The sequence below is a fragment of the Falco rusticolus genome, chromosome 3 (genome assembly GCF_015220075.1).
Source record: "Falco rusticolus isolate bFalRus1 chromosome 3, bFalRus1.pri, whole genome shotgun sequence".
Lineage (NCBI taxonomy): Eukaryota > Metazoa > Chordata > Aves > Falconiformes > Falconidae > Falco > Falco rusticolus.
The window spans coordinates 61519941-61541539 of NC_051189.1; the positions used below are offsets into that span (position 1 = coordinate 61519941).

The window sequence follows — 21599 nt, forward strand, 5'->3', positions numbered from 1 at the left end:
AACTGTGCTTCCAAACCTACCTGTATCTGAGGTGGCGTTTGCCCTCCAGTTAGGAAAAAAGTAGTCTATTCTGAAAAATGCAGTCCAGTAATGCTTAAAAATGCCTATTTCAGCCTGGCAGATCCTTCGTTATCTGTAGCGTGTCTGTCCACCCCCCCACACCGCCTATGTAAGAAGGAAGATAAAACAGCTTCCAGAGTCTAGATCAAGCAGTACCATAAAAACACGTATCTGGCAGTTGAATTCAGCCATCTCTGAAAACTCCATGTACCCAACCACAGCTGGAGCAGTACCTGTTTCTTTTCTGGATCCAGCCCTTTTCACCTTCCTATGATGTGTGCTCCAAGTAGACAGTACCAGTTCCTCTTCCTTGACCTAGTGTTTCCCACCAGAGTGAGGGAGCAATTGGGGGGGCGGGGGGGAGGAGGGAGATCCTTCTGCTCATAAAATCTAGTTTCTTTTTGCCACATGCATCTCAAGACTTTGAGAGTATCATTTGATAAAAATGATACTTTGTTTGAAGTTGATGGCAGTCTCTCTTTGATTTTAGTCAGGGCCAGAATTTCGCACACGTATGTAGCTATCAAAATACTAATTTTTCAGTAATCCATTTTCGTAAGTCTGGGGGAATAATAATATTTGGAGAGAAATGCTGAAACTATTTTCAGACTTTAGAGGTGTCATTTCCATCCTTCTTTTAGTGCTTTTGTGCCCCAGTGAATTGGGGATCACGTTTGAGTAGTGCTGGTGGTTTCTCCGCAGTGGAAGTTCAGGAAGAGCCGGATGCTGTACCGCTGCTTTTGCACTGAGGTGCTGGGTTGCAAGGTGGGAGATGGGAAGCAAGAAGGAGTACCTGCAGTTTTCTGGGTGGTAAATGAAAGAAGAAACACAGGGGTTTCTCGTTGAGATTTGTGGTGGTGGTGGTGGTAGTGTGCGTGTGACTACGTTTGGGGTAAACGTTGCTGTGAGCCATTGGGACAGCTTCATTTTCTTGTTCAGCGGACACAGTGTGGAGCATTCAGAGGAGAAAAGCCACCTATGTGCTGCTGTGACAGCTCACGGAAAGGGCCACTTTGTTTATTAGCAAGCCAAGGCACGGTGTTTGTGCGTATGTGTGCATTTTCTATAGGCGCAGGTACGCCTGCCGGTGGGGACACCCGGTGGCACGGCCCGCGGCCGGTGAGGGTGGCAGGCAGCACCTGTGGCAGCCGGGGCTTCCGACCTGGCAGCGTCAGGCTTTGTCCTGGCGGCCGCCAGGCCCGTCCAGCACCGCCGCGGAATGAGGGGAAATATCGGGACAGCCCGGATCCCCGGGGGCCGCGTCCCGGAGCCCCCTTGCCCCGCCGCAGGGCCGCGGGGGGCAGCAGGGCCGAGGCCGCGGGTCCCGCCGCGGCGGTGCCAGCTCCGGGTTTTGGCGGCAGCAGCGCTGCCGGGCCGCGGGGCCGAGGCTGCCGTGCGCGGCGGCGCAGGGGCGCGGTGCGGGGCGGCGCGGTGCGGGGCGGCCCGGGGCGGGGGGGCGGCAGGGACCGCCTGGCCGCGGCCCCGCAGGATCCAGGTAGATCGGTCCGGCTTTTACCTTTCTCCTTCGGCTTCGCTGCGCGTAGGGCCGGTAGCCGGGCTGTTTCCTGGTCTCGCAGAAAGAGGCAGTGCTGAGTTAGGGAGACAAAAATAGACCTTTACAGAGAAATATAGGGATTGTGCGCGCGGTGGGGAGGGAGAGAGGAGAGCGGCACCCGGCTGGTTTCCAGGAGGAGCCCTTTTCTCCCTCTCGTTGCATGTTAGGCATTTTTGCACAGATTTCTCCCCCCACCCCCTCCGTGCCGGGGCACGGCCGCCTCCGCCGCCCGCTCCCCGCATCTCTCCGGGGGAGCCAGCCGAGCCACTCCGCGGCGATCCGAGCGCGGCCAGAGACCATTTTATGCGAGCAAGCCGGGGGGGAGGAAGAGAAGAGAAGCCGTCGCAGGGACACACGGATATAAAGACTTGTCTTCTGCCTTCCCCCACACCCCCACCCCCCACCCCCCCGCCCCCCCACCCCCCTTTGTAAATACTAAATCTGTAAAGGCAAGGATTTGACATCCATCCTAAGCAGCGGCTATGGGGTGTTTGGGCAACAGCAAAACGGAGGATCAGCGTATCGATGAGAAAGCGCAGCGAGAAGCCAACAAAAAAATAGAGAAGCAGTTGCAGAAAGAGAGGCTGGCTTATAAAGCGACACACCGCTTGCTCCTGCTGGGTAAGGAGGAAGGGGGCAGAGGTGGGGGACACGGGGAGAGGGGGGCGAGGATGGGGGCATCTGCCCCAGCCCGCCTGGGCGCCAGGGCGCAGCGGAGAGGGGACATGTCTGTGCCTTAGGTATGAAGAATGTAGGCTGTTGTGTGTTGAGCAGTATGCGAGACGTCCCCAGATTGAGCTCAGCGCCTGAGCCACATGGATGCATACATACAGAAACGCTGCCGGAGGTGGGAGATGCTGTCGCGTCCAAAAAAAAAAAAAAACCCCACCAAAAAAAAAACCCGACCCCAAACCCCCAGCCTGAACCGTGTGTCACAATGTTCTCCTTTTCCTTCTTTCTCTTTTAGGGGCTGGTGAGTCAGGAAAAAGCACTATTGTGAAACAAATGCGAATCCTGCATGTCAATGGATTTAATTCAGAGTAAGAATGACTGCCGCTTTGTGACTTATTTTTCATTAAATGTTGGAGACAGGTTAACACACAGTAGGCTAGGGAATTTCTCCTCTCATCCCCAGTGTTTTGGTGGCTTGACACTGCGTTTTGGGGGAGGGAGGGGAGGAAGGGGAGTGAGAATAAGGAAATTACTGCTATTGTATATTTGCATTTTCTCCTTCTGGCCCCTTTACTGTATTTTACACTGTTGCTACTGCAGCGCTTGACAGGCCCCTGTGTAGCAACAACATGGCGACTACTTTTTACATAGAAGCAAATAACCAAATATTGCATCTGTCTGTAATACAAAAATACATGTCAAGTCATATTCAGGATGACAGTGGCTGCTGTTTTTCCAGTATTTGGGTTAGTGTAAAACTGAAACCAATTTTACACGTTTGTTAGAAATCATGCTGTTTTCTGAGGCTGCAGCATTTTCTCTCCGAAGAACTCTTTGCCAGAAATTGTTATTAATCCATAGCATTAATTTTAGATATCTGTTGGCCTTCAACTGCATGTTGTTAATTTAGAGCATGTTTACAGCATGCTGTAGAAATGAAAGAATAACTTCCAGTTGTATCAGGGAAGGCTTTGCAGATGTGGCTGTGATTGTCTGGTTTAAAAAAAAATATCTCAGGGATGAATGTGCATTGCCCTTCATACTATGCAAGAAAAGGGGTAAGGAGAAAAATATATTTATCTTGCTGTTCCTTTCAGTTAGTATGTTGTAATGATTGAAGAGCAGATAAACAAGCGATCAGTGAAAAAAAAAAGATTGAATGCAACTGACTGAACTGCTTTGGAAGAAAAAAATCAAAGTGTTAATATTTCTGTTTTAATGCAGAGAAAAGAAACAGAAAATACTGGATATTCGGAAAAATGTTAAAGATGCGATTGTGGTAAGAACATACTTTATACTGTTCTTAAGTGCTTGGGTGTACTGGAAATGATAAGGATTGTGCTCTCCAAGATTGTGCTGAGAGAAATCCCTTTTTGCTGATCAGATTGGATTATCTTCTATTGATCCTGTATCCTAGATTTATCCAGATTAATGTGTTTGTTTTTGTTTTATCCAATTCTAGACTATAGTTTCAGCTATGAGCACTTTAATACCCCCAGTTCCATTGGCCAACCCAGAAAACCAATTTCGAATGGACTACATCAAGAGTATAGCTCCTCTTTCTGACTTTGACTATACACAGGTAAGAATAGAAACTGCTGATTTATTGTGCTTCAAGGGGGAAGATGCTGCTTCGCTTTGATTTAGTGAAACGGTGGTTTTTTAACTTTTTGGAAGGTGGTCACGGGAAGAGCTTATGCCTGCTCTGCCACTGGGTTAACTTTCTTACGAGACTGTGGTGGTTGCACCTGTTTTAGTGGTGCAAGGTTTTCTTGTTACTGATTTATTTGCTGCTGTTTGTAAATGCTGTTTGTGCATTTAGTTCTTCTCTTCAAAATTTCTGGTATAATGATACATATTGACATGTCAGATAAGACTTTGCTGAAAGCTGGTTTCCTGCCTGGAATTAGATGCAGGATGTCAGTCTGGGGAGTTACAGTCGACCAACAGAAAAGGATATAAAGGGATAGAGTGGTTCCAGTGTTGTTTACCATGCTTACTGCACTTTGGAGTGCAAGCTCACATAAAAGGTGGTCCAGTAAGGTGGTATGCTTCCTGATGTATTTATTGTAGTTGGCATGAGCAGTGGTTTACTTGTATGTAAATGTTGCCATCTTTTGATATGGAATCACTAGAAAATTAAGTATTTCTGTATAGAAGATACTCTGTTGTAGACAAATGAGAGGTACCGGTCAGATTAACTTGCATAGGCATCTTATATGTGATTATTTTTATCTTTTTGTGTTATTATTATTTATAATAACATGCATAGAATGTTTTATGGTTTATGCATGACATGAAAGCAAGTGCATAGACAATCTGAATATTATAAGGAATTCTGGTTTTGCAGTAGGACAATTTTTAATTTGCCTTAAAATGGTATTGAGAGCAATTTGTTATGGATACAGCAAGGACTAAAAACATCTTCATTCATTGGCTAAACGATTGCGAGTTGTTCATGCTATCAATATTACCAAAGAAGCCATTTACAATAGAGTGTCTTTAGGTTATTGTAGCCCCAGGGTGGAAGGAGGAGAAGGGGAAAGAGTCGTTTCTTTATTATATGACTCATATTCTCTGGTGTGTGGTTTTGCCTCTGGTAAACCTACCACTTTGAAGGTTCAAGATAAAGAAAAAATATCAGACATCTTGTACAGTTAGAATTTAACACAGAATGCAGATGTTAAGAAAGCCACTGCAAGGTACACCCACATACTGCATAATTGCTCAACTGGTAGATGTAAGTTAGTGAAAATGAGAAACTCTTTTTAGAAATGGAATGCAAGTTTGACATGAAATATTTGTCTTAACGCAGGTATTGCACTTCTGAGGCATTTGTTGCTCCTGGGGGGCTGGGGGGGGATGATGTTGGTGGAATTTTGACCTCTGTTTGAGTAAAAAGAAGGTGGCATATATCCTTTGCAGTTCTCAATAGTACATCTCGGGTTTTGGGTTTCTGGGATAAAAGAAAACTGAAGTGGACTTTTCATAGGGCTGGAGTTATTTTTTATTTTCATTTTATCGTTTACAAAAATTTTTCTTTTTCACAGCAGCTGACTGTATCTAGCCAAATGTGATTCACTGATATATTATAGAGGGGAAAACTTATTGCTCTTGGAGGGGAAAAGAACAGGACCCAGTGGACTGTGAAACAAGTAATAATTAATTTTAAAATCTCAATTCAAAGTTCATTTTGTTTTAAAATTAAAAAAATAACTTTTTTAATTGAGTAGGATTTCTGAAACTGTCATCACATTTTTTGAAGTAGTGTCAAATAATAGTCATAATTTAAAAAAAAAAAAGGTGTTACAAGCTTATAAAAAGAAAAATCAGTGCTCATTTAGAAGTAAATATACTTTGTGTATCACTTTCATCTTTGCCTCCTGTTTTCTTCTCTGCTCAATTGATAGGTTTCATATTTATAAAATGTATAGTCTGGCTAAATTTTGATTTTTTGTTGTTGTTGGTTTGGTATGTTACTTGTCTCCAGGAAAATGCGTGAGCAAGACAGATTTGGGGGGGGGGGGGGGAAGGTGCTGTCGTGCTTCAGGGCTTGATTCTACTCCAGTTTAAGTAAATGATAAATTAAAGTAAAACTAAGTTTCCAGCTGAAATAACTTTCGACCCATTTAGTATTTTTGGATAAGAACAAATATAAAAATAAATACTTGGGTAGTAATCAATAACGAATCCTTTGCTAGGCTTTACTGCTTCTCTTAATTGATAGCTGATGTATAGAATAAGGCCTTCTGAGCCAGAGAAACCAATACAGTACTTATCAGTAGACATTCAAGACTTGCAGTTGTATCGTCCCTACTGAAAAACAGTTGTAAAGGAAAAAATGCTGACTTTGGCAGTGCTTAGGTGTTGCCTCTGGGGTAAATTCTGGCACATTCTAAAATGTGACAAGGGTTACCCTTCTTCCTTTGAATGAAGGAAGAGACAATTTTAAGGTTTTTAACAATGTGGATGGTAATGAGCTGTTAAAGACATAGCCCTTGGTGTTGCAATATGAGTTACAGATGTGGGGTTTTTTGGATGATGTTAGCCATGTAAACTTCGTCATAAAAATCAATGTATTTTAGTTGAAGATGCATTTCAAATACATTGCACACAGAGTGTGGGGAAAATGACTGCACTGTATCATGAGTCTTTAAAGAGAGATCCCTGATGAAATGCAAGCGCTTCACTGATGGCACAATATGACCAACACTCATGAGGCACTAATTTAACTATATTTGTGACATATTTGGTATGCTTGAATAGACATTGTTAAATTGCATACAAAATAACTAATATGCATTTAATTGTGAAAATTGTCCTTTAAGTGGATTTGAAAATACTGATTTCCTGTGGGTGAAATCATACTCTTAATTGCAATTTATGACTGAAATTCCAAGAACTTGAGTAAGGATGGGATTCACGTTTAGACTCAGATATGTATTTTGGGTTTTTGCTTGGCTGTTTTTTTAATTGCATAGCTTTCTACAAAATGTAAGCAGAACATCTTACTTAGTAGTGATACAAATTTTAAAACAAATTATTTTCTCTTTACAGCCTTTTAACATTCATTTAAAAGCCTGAGTTCCCCCCCAATAGTTTTACTTACTTTTAAAAAATTATTCTTTAATTTGATTTAGTTGCGCTGCATTGATGATTTATCTAGTTGATGTAAAGCAAAATCAAAGGTTTCCTGATTTCTTTTGTAATTTCATGTTGCCTTTCATGGCTTTTATTAAAAGACTTTACAAAATTTTTATGAAGAAATTCCTGGGTGACTGATGTGGTCTAATTCTAGAAATCGCAAAAATTAGCGCTACAGTTTTTACAGAGTTAATAAATGTGAATAAAGCAAGTACCCACTGTAGTTTCTTTGTGGAAGTCATGAAAGGAATCAAGGTAAATTTTCATCTGATGACTAGTTTAGATGCTATCTGAATTCCATATTCCAGGTTGGAATGAGCAGAAGGGCTTTACAACAGAAATGGAAGCACGCACACTGAAAGGTTTCATTATTTTTGGCAAAGTGTTGATTGATATTTGCTAAAGTTAACAGGAATTGACATGCACCATTTTTAATCCTTTATTGATGGGGATTTATTTTGTCCTTTGTAATCAGAGTGAACATATTAAGGGCATATTATGCTGGTAGCTGTGGAAAAACATGGTGTATTATGTAAGCGTGTGTTTACTCAAGTTCAGTTGTATTTATAAAGTACTTGAATTTGGTGGGCACTACAAAGCCACTCGGTACGTAATTCCTTTACCCTTTGTCTTCCCCAAAAATGTAGTTAATTTAAGTTGCTTTTCATAAGATATGTCTTGGATCGAGCTCATCTGATCAGTTACCTGTAGGTATATAGCAGGTAGTCAGTTAGCTACCACCACTTCCATAGTCAAGTGTTTGACTATACAAACCAGTTACCAATGAACGTAAATCATTTGCTTAATAGAGAACATCTAAACACTTCACCCAGGTTTTGGAGACAAGGGAGAATTTTCAGAAGATTACTTTTCCTTTGCTAAGAACGTTTTAGAGAGGCAATGTATTTTCTTGAACCTTCATGAAACAGTGAATTGTGCAAATGTAGTCCCTTGTGCTGATTTTAAAATGTGAGTTTTGAAAATAATTTTTAAAAGCTATTTTATCTATTAGGCAAACTCTTTAATTTAGCTTCTAAATGTGAAATGTTAACGTAGGCATTGACAAGGAAACTACTTTAGATTAATCTGATATGTGGTTTGCTCTGCATTTTCAGATACTGCAGTTTGAGTTCGATTTGATGACTTTAATTTTCTTCCACGTTTTCTCCTTAAAAATCAGGACTTTCTTGTGTCTTTACTGTTTGAATAGAAAGAGAGAAAAATTGGGTTTTGGTCAGAATTTGAAGTTACATAGACTTCTGTTAGGCTTTTCACATTTTTCTTAGACCTGATATTCAGATTCAAGCTGGTGTTGACAACTGGTGAGGGCTAGTTTTCACAGAGTGTGTCTCAATGTTTGAAGTAACTGGAAATCTTGCTCAAGTGAAGTGTGTCATGGGGCTATAGAAAATCTTTATCCTGAATAAATACTTAAATAAAAGATAAAAAACATGATAAAAATGATTCATATATAGTTAAACTTGCTTGGGTTATGCAGTTAATGCTGTGACTTTAATATCCTATTTGATCACAAATTGTTTAAGTTTCCTGGTTACAAGTACTTGATGTAACCCAAAGGAGTTACAAAGTAGCATCATCTTACATGTTTGGATTTTCAAATAATTTGCAATATTTCCATTTCTCAGGAGTGTGAAAATATACAAAGTTTTACATTAAAACATCATCAAATAAAAGAGAATGCGGTGATACTGCCACTCAAATGGCTTCACTTGATTTTTCTTTCTATCTAGATTTTTACTTCAGGCCGTTGTTTACCATTTTGGTAGATTGAACAGCCACAAGTTTTTATAATTACCTGTGGTAGTGATACTTAACATTACTACAGTGTCAAGTCAACATTAACTTTTAAAAATCAATTAGACTTTTAAAAATCAGTTCATTTGCGTTTGTTGTAGTCTAAGATGCACACTGGTAATTCTTCATTTGGTCTTATTCTCACAAACATGGAAAGGATCTGGAAGGCCAGATAATGATTCAGTTGTATAGGTCCAACAACATTATTACTTCCCTGAATTAATAACACTTGAAAAACTAATGGAGAAGGCTGTCAGAGAAAGACAGCTTAAAATGCTGCGTATGCTAATGTAGTTGTTGGCAACTCCTCAGTCTTCACACAAAGGTTAAAACTGTCAATAGAACTGATATAGAAAAGTAGTGGATACTAGGGAGAATTAGGTAACAGGTGAGAGTTCTTTCTTGTGATAGCACTTGTTCTTATGCTGTATACTAACTATTAATTAACAGCAGATACTGAAGTTGAGCTGTTTTCATGTTAAGAGCAGATTCTGCTGATGCCCAGTATACCTTTTCTTCCATATGAAATGCCTACTTGCATACAAATATAGCATAAGCATGTCTGGTTTTCCTTAAATCAGCAAGTGAAGTCCCCAGTGTTCTCATTAGTCAATGTTAAAATAGAAAATTGCAAACATTTCTTATGTGAGATTAAGAATATACTTCAGTGTTCGGTATTATTTTGTTCTTACTCTCTGTAAGCATTAAGTTTGCTGTTGATGGATCAGTCAATCCAGTACTGCTTTCAGAAATAATCAGTCATTACTTTAACTGTGGAGTTTCAAAAATACAGAACTATAACTGGGATCATCCTACAAGCAAGTATAGGGCAAATTTGGGGAAAAAGAAAAAAAAAGAAAAAAAAAAACCCCTAAACCAACATATCCCCAAACTTCTCAAATTGATAATATGTGCTGGAACTACACTGTATATGGAAGTGTAAAATTCCACCATGGTTTTCTTGAATTCCTTTATTTTAATCCTTTAATAAATATTCTGATTTTACTGAAAACACAACTGGGGCTAAACTTGGAGTCGTTTGCGTAAAGTACAGCTCTTCTATGAGGCTCAGGATTTCTTTCTTAAAATACATGGTTTGTGTTTGTGTTGGGGGGGGGCGTTTTAGGATGAAAGAATTCCTTCTGTTCAAGCATAAAAATAAAGTAGGGTTTTTGCTGTAGTAAAACACTACTCTGTTTAACAAAAGTGTAACAACATATTTCTTCCTCCCCTTGTTCCAAGCTCACTGAACCACAACTGTTAACTGTTCATACTTATGATAAGTAAATAATTAAATTTGTGTTCCAGGAAAGGAGCTCAGGGATCTACTTAGGCCCCCAACAATTAAAGTAGAAATACTGAGATTGGGAGCCATAGGAGGTCCTGTACCTAATGACAAATGATCCACAGTTAAGAAATGTAATATGTGTTCAGAAAAAAATGAAAAGAAACAGGTATCAAATTTTGTGTTTGTTTCTAGATCTTCCTATCTCAATATTTTTAAGGACAGGTTCAACTTTGAAATATACAGAAAAAGTTCACCTTTTCCACGTGCATTTGCCTCTTTTAGAACATACTTTTGCATAGCTTACAGTGTAAAATAGTGAATTTAATTCTGAAAAGACAATTATTTGAGAAAGTCTTACGAACAATGCTTCTTATGAATCAAGTGCAGTGTTACATTCAATATTGCATCATTATAGTAACACCAAATTAAATGATTGCTATCTTATAATGTGAATCTGATTTCCCAGATAGCAAAGTGGTATTCACACTTTATCCAGACTACCTTATTTATTATCATCACACAACACAGAGACTTTCACTGTGAAACTGGAGACATATTGTCATTTACTATTACTGCTAACTAAAATTTAAATTACTGCCATAGTCTCCCAAATTGTTGACATTTACTGATACTAGTTCGAGTTTTGTACCTGTGAATACAAAGTAGTTGGAGTTTTTTTGAAAGTCAAGCTAGCGTCCAGACAAATACTGTAAATAAATAATAATACATGTCACATTCTGCCTTATTTTGCTACAATTTTAGCTGAAAATTTCATATACTTCTATCGTACTTTACAAGGATAAAAATATTTTTATATCTAAATCTGGATATTTGATTTGATTCAGTGGGAAGACTAATAACTTGAATTATCATTTTAAGTAGGAGTGACTGATTTTCCTCACAGAACCACAAATGTATTAAAGAATCATTTATGAGCTTTAGAATACTTCTGTTCATCAGGTAATTTTCAGTGTATACCCTAATTTAAATTAAAGGCAGAAGCAATAAATTAAAGCCCGTACTATCCTTATTTTTGTACTGGCCATGGGTGTCTGAAGCATTTTTTTAAAACTGTGGTTGCTTAGGGGGGGCTGCGGTTTTGTATTCCTTTGCAACTTGTGGCTGCTGCCAGGGTATCTTCCAAAAGCAGTTCTGCGATGTGCAGGTGGCGTCAGTCCTTCTTCATCCCAGGTGGTAAGATTCAGAGAAACAGCTGACGGAGTAGCATTGGTCATTAGGTTGGTGCCTGACGGAGTGTAGTAGCCTGGCCAGAATAACAAACTGATCCTGGTTCCTAGTGTTCCTTTAGGGAAGAAACAGGAGAGAAATTCTTGCCATTTTTAGCACTTATGTTGAGTTGCATTGAAATCTCTAGAAGATTTAATTACGAATTAGTACGTAGTTTATTAAAATTTAACATGCACTTAAAAACATTTGCAAGAACTTTGCTTGTTTGTTCCCTCATGTGTAAATCAAACTGAATTATAGTGAAAGTAAATGTAAATACAGGCAAAGGGTAGTCACACTTTTAATGAAGACACACTGTCCAATTAGTCCGGGGATGATAACATTTCAGACTTTCACAAGTGACAGTTTTCAGAGGAAGGGTAGTGAAATATTTAATGTATTGTCATTATTTATAAACTACGTTAAAAAGATTTTCCGTCACAGCCAGAGAAAAGGTAAATATAGCAGAGTATGTTTCATCACAATTGTCCTCATTATTAATTAATTATTTTAATCTTTTAGGCCAAAGATAGCAGGTTGATGTACTGCTTTTGTTATTTTTGAGTGGTCTGTAAAAGTAGTGTGTTTCCTAGTGAGGGAGAGTCTGTTTTTTTATTTTAGTGGCCATGATAAAAATGGGGTCAGGGAAAAATCATATGCATGTGTATTGTCACTGTAGCCAGTGGAGACCTATGGAACAGGGGTTATCACCTACTCAAATAGTAATAGCATCATTATTTAGAGTTTCAAAGGAGTGTTCAGCTGCACAACAGCAAGAGCTGTGTCCCCTTACTTCAGCACATGATGAGATTTTAGCTTCAGTTTCAGAAAACAGTGTTGAGCATTGCCAGCTTAGACTTTTGCTTTTTTTTTTTTTTTAACCACATCCATAGCTTCACCCATTGCTTGTACTTATTGTCAACAGTGGATTATCTTTTTTAAAGTCAATATAGTCTGCATCAACAGATGGGTTATTTTGTTTGCAGAAGGTAGCAACCTGAGCTGCATAATAGAGAACAAGCTAAAACAGTGTGAGCAGAAGATTGTATTATATACCTTGCATACAGTGAAGTAAATAAGTAGAAACCCAAGAATTACTATGAATTTTTTTTCCCCAGAGTATCTAAAAAGCTCTTTACAATAAATGTAAATAGGACTTTAAAGCAGATGAAAGGCAAGAACAATGCACATTTGCATTTAACTGCTAAAAGTTTCTGTAAAATGTTTATGGATTTGTTCTGCCACCTATTTCATGTAATAATTTGCTTTTCTGTAGCTGAAGAGTTTTGATTCAAGTTCCAGGACATTCTCTTTAAAAGGAGTCAGGAGGAGAATGTAATTTGTACAACGTGGTTTTAAGTTTATATTGTCTTTCACTTTGGAAATTCTTGCAATAATTTCTTGGAACAGAGCTACCTCTGGCTGTAAGCATGCCAGCTATCACTTGAAGCATGCAGATTATGGTTTTTTGCTTTAAATCAGTAGATTAATTTTGGTTGGTTTAAACTGCACTCTTGTAATTAATCTACTAGCATTTGTTTTAAAAACCTATGCTGGATGTTTTGAAAGGATATTTATCCTTAGGCAAGAAGAATATTGGAATATTTGTCTGTTATGTCGACATTAGAGATTAACTTTGCCTTTTAAATGTTTTAAAAGTAAACGTTTTCTGATACCTCTGCCAATTCATTCCATTTGAGTTTTCTTATTGCTGTCAGTAGGACTTAAACATATTTTAATGCAAATAATTATCCCACTGCCTTGAACTGTGAAATTGTTTAGCAAGATAAAATAGTCTAAAGATATGCAAGCCCTCTTAGCTCTGTTAATTTGATGAACATTTTTTGATCACGTCCACCCTCACTTCCATAGGATGTTAAGTGACAGAGCTGTGCAGATCATTCTTTTCTTAACATGCACCCACATACTTTCTTTCATAGGAGCTAAATAATATCAAATTTAAGAACTGTCAGGTAGGAAAACAAGAAAAGGCAAAGAATGGTTCAGTAAAATAGGGGAAAGTGTATCCTCACTTCCCTCTGTACAGACAGCTGACTGCCCCTTGCCTGCACTCCTACAGCTGACCACGAATAGCAGCAGGACATGGTTGTCAGCCAGCTCCAGGCTGCCTTTGGTGCAGGCTGTGTGCCTTGAGGAGTTTCCGACCCTAGGCAAATAGAAAAGGTGGAGGAGAAATGTAAATGGGAAAAAAAAGCCAAACCATTATGCAACAAGTATATAGTCACTTCTGTTTTGTCATTGAGAGTGGGAGAGGTCAGCTATCTTCACTTGCTGCTGAAACCATGTCATTCATTACCAGGTATCATGGGAAGAGTGAGGCTTCAGGGCAGGATCCATAGCCTGAATCGTTTGAGTGAGAATGTTCTTTCTGGTGGGCGGGTGTCCTCTTAACTTGAACTTTAGCTTGTCCTTCCTTCTCAAGCTGTCAGTGTTGCCTGTTCCTTTTGGGAAGAGCAGACTTGCTTATTTAGGGTAACAGTAGAGCTTTATTTTTGCACCCCTAGGGTTACCGTGCTTAATCATTGTTGTTATCTGCTGATTTTCTTTGTAGATTTTAACAGCAGCAAACTAAACGTGCTTTTATGGTATATTACGGACCAAAAGAGTAATTAGTCAGGGAGTACATAAGTGAGACATCATAATTAAAAAAATAATTGTATGGATTTAACATCACATTAGTAGAGGAAGATGGCTTTTGACGTTTCTGAGATACAGCCATTCAAACTGCAGAGGATTTTCGCTTTTATTTTGAAGAAATAGGGGATTAAATTTCATTCTTGGCTTTCAGTTCCACAGAACAGGTTTTGATGCTTCTCACTGATGAACGAAAGCCTGGCAAGAAGTATAATATTCCATAAATACAGAAGTCATCCTAAACAAATGTATTTCCTAGGTTCTAATCTTGCAAAGGCTTAAACATACAGATATATGTCAACCTTAATGTACTGCTAGCACAGCATTCCAGTTGAGCTCATAGCTGAGCTTCCGGTTGCACAGTGGTATTAATATCAAAATCACAAATACTTTCAGTTGAAAAACAAAACAAGCGAATCATTTCTTCTTGTTAAATTTACATTTGGGAGGTCGCTGAGCACTTTTATGGATTTTCTTGGGGGTGGGAAAAGTTGTGTAGGTTAGAGATTGGCACAAAACTTGAAATAAGCAAAATCTTTTTCAGATAAGTGACAGTTCTCTGGATGCTATTAAGCTGTGAACAGTAGGTCTTTTCAATAATCACTGTGATTCATTTTCATATTGTGGTTTTTTTTAATAATAATATCTTTAAAAGGCTTGCTGAACAGTAGGCTGCACTGGCATAACTTTCTGTGCAGAAGGAAAGGTTTCAGGCACAGATAATTTACCTTAAATTGATTTGCACAGCTCAATAAAACCATAAGAAAACTCTACCAGCTCAGATCACGGGTTCATTTAGCACCAGATCTCGTATCTGACTACGGCTGATAGCAAAGCTGGAAAAAGAGTTTAAGAATGGGGCAAGCACATTGTAATGTTTCCCACATTGATTGTCCTAGTCTCCACAGATTGATGGCTGAAGTATTTTTTGACTGGGAGTGGTATTTCTCTGTTTAATAACTTTGGTGCATTTTTCTTCCAGGAATTCTTTTGTGGTTTTCCCCCCACCCCCCCTCCAACCTGTGTGAACTTTCAGTTATGGCAGTGAGTTCTACAGTTTAAGTATGTATTGTATGAGGAAGTGCCACTTGATTGATTTTTCTGGGTTTTGTTTTTGTTTCCACCCCCCCACCCCCCCTCCCCAAGCCTGCTATCCACCGATCTTCCCTAGTTTGTCTATTAGAAATATTACATCTTTTCCACATTGCCCTTTTCATTGTGTATCGTATCACTCCAAATATTTGTCTTTCTGCTTAAGGAATCTAACTTGTTCCCTCACAGGGCTTCTTCCATATCTTTGCTCATTCTTGTTGCCTTTCCATGTATCTTCTAGTTTTAGTGGACCTTGTTGGCAATGAGAGACCAGAGCTGCACACAGTACTCATGGTGTAGATACACTGGGGATTTTTACAGTAGCGTTATGTTTTCTTTTTCATTCTTTAATCTTTTTCTAATAATTCCTATATTGTTTGGGGTTTTTTGAACACTGAGTTGACATCTTTATGGAATTATAGTAGATTATTTTATAATTCCAAGAGAATTTGAACACAATTTCAGGTAGGAGGAATATGCATGAAGGTCTCTGTACCAACATTAGCAGAGCCCAAAGGGTACTGTTAATGACAGTTATCCTTATTCTAATCGGTATTTTCAGATCTGTCATACATTTTGACTAGTTCAAAAAATCGATTACATTAATTTTTTTTATTTTCATGTGTAATGACGTGTCTCCTCATTTGCTAATGCTGCCATATATCCCTTATGAAAAAGTATATTTTAAATTATCTACCGTAACTAATAATTTCTTCTGTGCAAAAGGAGAACACATGTTATTTTTGTTCTTAAAATGAAGAAGAACTCGGTCTTCAGTCTGATTTTGGAGAGGCGATACATTGTTCTTTAATTGTTTGTTACAGTTTGCCTGATTTAGCATAAAAGATGACCATTCTTTGGAACCCTTCTCATTAGAGAAAATGATTAAAAATGCCACTTTTTTTTTTTCCTTGCAATTCCTAATGCATGTTACTAAGAGAAAATGTTTTGAACTTTTTGATCTCCCTTGAGGAAATGCTGCAAGCAGCAGAATTTTTATGTCCATTTAGGTCTTAGGTGATTCAGCATTTGTGGTTTGTGGGAAAATGAGTTGTAGATTATGATTAAAGGAGAAAAAATAGTGAGGAGTGGCTACTAGAGAAGGCATCTTTTTACTGTTAAAATATTTTTTGGATTGGCTTTTCCTCATTTTTAAACCTCTACCTCGGTTCCTCCTATTTTTTCTCTCAATTGTGACTGTACACTTCAAAGAGAATCATTCCATTCTGTTTCACTTTTCAGTTTTTTTATCAGTACAAAGAATTAAGAACAAGTTGCTGTAGGTTCTTGATAATACTAAATCCATACATTTAAGCCTGTCAAACATCGTTGTCTCCAACAGGTCAACCAGTCATACCCTTCTGGCAGCCTCTCAGGAATAAACAGAAAATCTCTAGGGAGGGAATGGAAGAGGATACAGGACGCAAAAAAAAAACCTGCTTGTAGTGCAGGAAAAATTCTTTGTTGTAGTAATGGACCACAAACAATGAGTTAACTCATTCTGGGATGCATTAGCAAGACTATTTTACAAAAAGACATGAAGTAATTATGCCATTCGCTTTGGCACTGGTGAGTCCTCAGCTGAGGTATTGTGTCTAGTTTTGGGAACTGAACTTAAAAAGTACACAAATGGAGTCCAGAGGAGAGCATCAAGAGTAAGAGGAGACAAAGAAAACTGGGTATGTTTACTCCTGAAAAGAGAACGCTCGCAAGTTGAAGGGGAAAGGGAGCCAAATACAAATTTTAGCATTTAAAAAGCTGTGACAACATATTCTTGTGCCTGTCTTTTCAGACAGAGGAAATGAACCTGAGGAGAGGAGAAAATTCCTCTCTTCTGGGTTGTATGGTTCAGGATACTCTACAACAGTAAGTTTAAAGATCACAATCTTGCAAATACACTGAGAAGTGACTGCCCAGTTTCAGGCATTTAAAGGTGTATTTTCAGTGACATGAATCACCTCATGCTCAAGTTAAAAACATAGGAAAATCTGGAAAACTTTGGAAGATAGACATCCTATCAGTTAGTCTTTCACATTTGCCACTGTTTCTGTTCACAGAGGTCCTGTGGGCATGTTGGTTGAAAGCTCCTGGGACTTCTTTTCCAAAACCAAAGCTTCAGTAGAGACTTCATTAGTTATCTACCTGACTTGTCATGGTCTTGTGTAAATGGTGATGATTTCTCTTAAATTTCTCTTAAATAGCACATGTTCTTACAGAGTGGTATTTGGACAGTGTAGCAGATGATAACAGAGTATGTAATACTATATTGTGCCTCCACATATTGATTGTTTTAAATCTAAATCCTGGCAAGATGCAAATGATTCTGTTCTTCTGGTGGAGACTTATCCACATCTCCTTATCAGACAGGGCCTAATATTTTCTTTCCTAAAAGCAGAAAAAAATGGTTGAGGAAGTAATGCTGTCGGGAGTATTATCTCTAAAGGCTCAAAGAAGCAAAGGACGTGCCTTCAGGTACTTTCAGTTAAAAGCAGCAAGGAGGAGGTTTTGCATTCATACATGTATTCACTGACATACATATATGCATTTAAGTGTAAGACACTTCCTATTTCTGTACAAGCTTCTAATCTGCTCAAGAACTAGCACATCTTGTGGCTAACGGTGAGGAGAAGAATCCTGTTCCTAGGTTCTTAGCGGTAGGTCCTCAAGCACATGGAAATGAAAGGCGGATTTGGACAATAAAACAAAGTTTATCTCAAGTTTGTGGCATTAGAGGGAAAGTTCCCCAAATGAAGGGTGGCAGGTGAGTACCTTTGAAGTGTTGGTGACAGCTCCCAGCTGTCACAGCAAGGAAGTACATGTGTGAGGCCAGTGACGTCACTTGGCAGTCTGCAGGCTTTTGGACATGTGTGCTAGTGCGTTTGTCATCCTAAGAGGGGCTTGAGAGGAGAGTTACAGCAAAGCTGATGATTTTGCTAGTGAGAGGTTTAAGGAACTGCGGAAACAGTTCATAGGAAATCAGGTTTCATTAGTTCTCTTGCTCATTATAGTAAATTCTGTAGGTAGGAGAAGTAACTTGTCACAGCACTCTCCAAACTAGCTAGCTGCGACAAGGTCTTTTACCGTCACATACCAACATTTGTTGATCAGTGAAGGGCTGCTCTATGGAATTTGAGGATGTAATCAGGAGAAAATCCTGACTCTTGACAGTCAGCTTGACTGCTGGGGGAATTCCAGGCATTTGCTTCTAGCGGGAGAGCTCATTTGCTCTCAGCACTCCTTGTTTGCTGTACTTACGGACTGGCTGAGTTGGGTCAGTGTATACTATTTCTGGGCAGGCTTTTCCAGTGTTAAGGGTGGGCTCTTGTTGGGACCTGATGTTTCAGAACTGCAGGGCATTTTACTGGTCAACTGACATTCTAATTAATTTACTTTTTTGAGATACTTACGTGCATATGAGAACTTTTTCTTCTCCCTACATCAGTTATTTTTCTCTTCAGGTTTTATATTTTATGCAAGTCATCAGTCTTTGAACCATGTGTCTGCTCTGAGCACACATGCTAAGGAGTGCATGCTGTGTAGTTTCATGTGTATTTGCTCCAGCAGTGCTGCCAAGCTAAGCCATTGTTGTCCTTTCTCCAGCCCTCCCCCATCACTATCCACTCTGCTTTCTCATTTTTATGCCTGCACTGTGCCCTCAGCTGTGTCCTGGTAAAGCTGTTTGTTTGGCCTGACCAAATGAGGTGGAGGGAGAGGTTATTTTTAGTGCGGATCATTTCCGTGGTTTTAACTGAGGGCGGGTGACACAAGATGGGGAAGAAGAAGCGGAGATGGGAACAAGTGGTAGGACATAATGGGAAGGTGATGGCTATCTAAACAAGCAGCTTACTTCCTCCACCTCTGTATCGAGGGTCACAGTTTATGGTCAGACCAAAAGCCACTGGAAATCTGTGTGTTAGAAGAAACGCAGTGCAGTGTGTTGGTTTTGCTTCTGATGCAAAGTCTGACATTTCTTGCAGAGGTTAGGTGGTGTAAGAACAGGTCCGTCTTGCTAACCCTTGCCCTTTTGGGTAAGTAAACACAGCTATGTTCACTGCAGTTATTTCTAAACTTAACTTTGTGGACTGGAGCTTTAAGGCTTTGTCTGATGCGTTTCAAAAGCAATCGACTCACATGAATTCCAGTATATAAAAGGCTTCATAGCTGCTTGAGTCTAGTGTAACAAGCCTTCTCACTTGGCTTTGTTGTGTAACTGCAAGCCTCTTCTGCTCTATTACTACATTGTCTTTACTGAAAACATGATGGATAGGCATGCAAAAATTCTGTGAGTGGTCATTTAGCCACAAAAGGCATGGCAGGGGAGGGTACCTATAGGTATATATGTTTAAGTTCTTTTTACATGTTCCCACAGTATTGGATAAGCCCGCATAATAGTGTTGCTGTGGATGTAAAGTAAGAGTGGAACGCCGTACCATGACATGTCAGTGACAGTTATGTAGAATTGAAGCTATTTTATGCAGTTTGCGCAGCCTTCAGGGGAGATGGGATGAGTTCATAAGGCAGAAGTCAGCTGAGGGCTCCTGAGTATGTGGAAACCCTGTTTGGCTCAAGCTCCTGAAAACGGGTCTTGGAAGACTGGGGAGAAGTGTTGTTACATATGTTTGTGCTGTCCTTGCCCATCTCTTGTTGGGCATCCACTGTTGGTAAAAGGATAGTGAGCTAGAAAGACCTCTGGTATAACCCTGCAGAAGCCTTAATTTAAGGTTTAAGAAGTCATTTCCAGAAGGGATTACTGTTTACTTTCCAACATATCCCCATCAGCACTATGCAGATTGTTTTTTAAATAAATAAAACTAAAAAAACCAAACACTCAGCTGTTGTTCAGGTGAAAGTTTTGCTTTATGTGACAGTAAGATTCCCCTGTTAGCCATTATTTAATTTTTCCAGTTGCACCATAACAAGTGTGAGAGAGCACATTGCCTTTCTTGCCAGAATGCGTGATGGTTTTCTTTCTGTAGGCTAGGAAAGACTTCTACAAAAAGAGAATCATCAGATCATTTCTGTTGGCCTGTCCTTGTATGAGCTCTTACCTGATAATATGAGAGAGCCTATGGCTGGCTAGAGGGGAAATTGCTGTCAGTAGGAGTTTCAAAAAGAGTAAAGCCATTTCACACATACTCGGCAGTGAAACTTCTGAAGTTTCACAAGCTCTGAGGTGCTATTGGAGGGGCACACTTGTGTCTAATGTATACATTTTAAAAGCCTGAAGGTCAATTCAGAATTTAGCTAAGCTGAATTGTGTTGTTTAGGAGATGAATCGAGAGCAAATATGATATGCTGTAATGTTTTGTCTTCATAAAGTCCAGTGAAGCTTTTCAGTTGAAATTTTCAACTCCTGCTGAAAATGTTAAATTATGATCTCTGGTATCTGCGCCTGTATTAGCTCAAGCATTAAATTTCATATCTTTTCTCGTGGAGAAAAAAAGGAGAGGAAGAAATAAAACCTCCTTCACGTTTCAACCCAGATTCATGTAACATGAAAAAATGGAAAGAGAATATATCTATCTTTACAAAAATGCTAAGATACCATCTTAGCTGAACACTTGAATAACAAGTACTGTGTGGAGGCTAGCTAATACGCTTCTCTGCATCTAGCAATATTCCTAATTTTAAATTGTGTTACTGCCATGCTTTACCTTCCTTTCCGTTTTCACTTCTCTACAATCTGAATGCTCTGTTATCACAAGGAAAATGTCCCAGTGATGTTTCCTGAACATGTAAAGAGGCAGAGGAAAGGAAGTTCCCTTTTTTATTATTATTATGTGAAGTAAAGTATTGGCATGAGCATGTTTGTCACCAGGTTTGTTTAAAATAAAAAAAATTCAAGCATCTTCAGACTAGAATAAAGTTATCCTTCATCTGTGTCTAAACACAAATTATCTAAAATATAAATATATAACTGTACCAATTTTGAACACATTTTTGAATATCAATAGGAGCCAATATTGTTACTTTGTTCTTCAAAATAAGTACCCAAAAAAAGAATTCACATTTAACTCAAAATTAAAGGTTTAATTTAAGCAGGTTTTCTTACAGGTTTCAGTTTTTAAGATGAGAATAAGTTTTCAAGAAGGTTTGCAAAGTGGTAGATAGAAAAGGTGATTTAAAGCCAGCCAACTTAGAATTAACCTCTGCAGCCAACTAAACCTGAAAATTAACAGTAAGTAAGAGAGGAAGAGAAATAACGAGTTTGTTTTCTCATTCACATGAATGGGTGTCAAAAGTATGTCAAGAACAAACACAATAAAGCTTAGAACTGAATCATTAGGAATAGTTTTTTAAGTATTTTGTAAATGCAGAGATTTTTAAAGATACAGCTTTGGTGCACTGGAGAGCTGATCTATCTTAAACTTGTGACTCTTCACTTTACAAGCAGAGAATGATCAAGGGATGTAGTACAACTGTTTTGCATCAGTTGCAAAAAACCCCAGAGTATTTGTTTGGGATTTAATGGATTTATTCTGATTTACCAAGACCTTTATACCTTGTGTGCATGTGTAAAGACTATAAAAACTGTTTTTGACTGGTACAGCAGAAGTATAGTAACACCTGAATATTGAAGCAGTTTTTGAG

General features: G+C 38.9%; 1 protein-coding gene across 3 annotated transcripts in view; it reads left to right on the forward strand.

Annotated features, from left to right (window-relative positions):
* GNAL (G protein subunit alpha L) overlaps nucleotides 1–21599 on the forward strand; it is a 194034-nt gene that overhangs the window by 70330 nt on the left and 102105 nt on the right. Inside the window, exons 1-4 of one of the 3 annotated variants that reach the window (XM_037379648.1) lie at nucleotides 1514–2236; nucleotides 2583–2655; nucleotides 3512–3566; nucleotides 3750–3869. In XM_037379648.1, the coding sequence (XP_037235545.1) occupies nucleotides 2098–2236; nucleotides 2583–2655; nucleotides 3512–3566; nucleotides 3750–3869 (387 nt within the window). In that variant the 5' untranslated portion in view covers nucleotides 1514–2097. Of the gene's footprint in view, nucleotides 1–1513; nucleotides 2237–2352; nucleotides 2463–2582; nucleotides 2656–3511; nucleotides 3567–3749; nucleotides 3870–21599 lie in introns of those variants that run through there. The other 2 variants (XM_037379650.1, XM_037379647.1) reach the window with 2 other exon arrangements.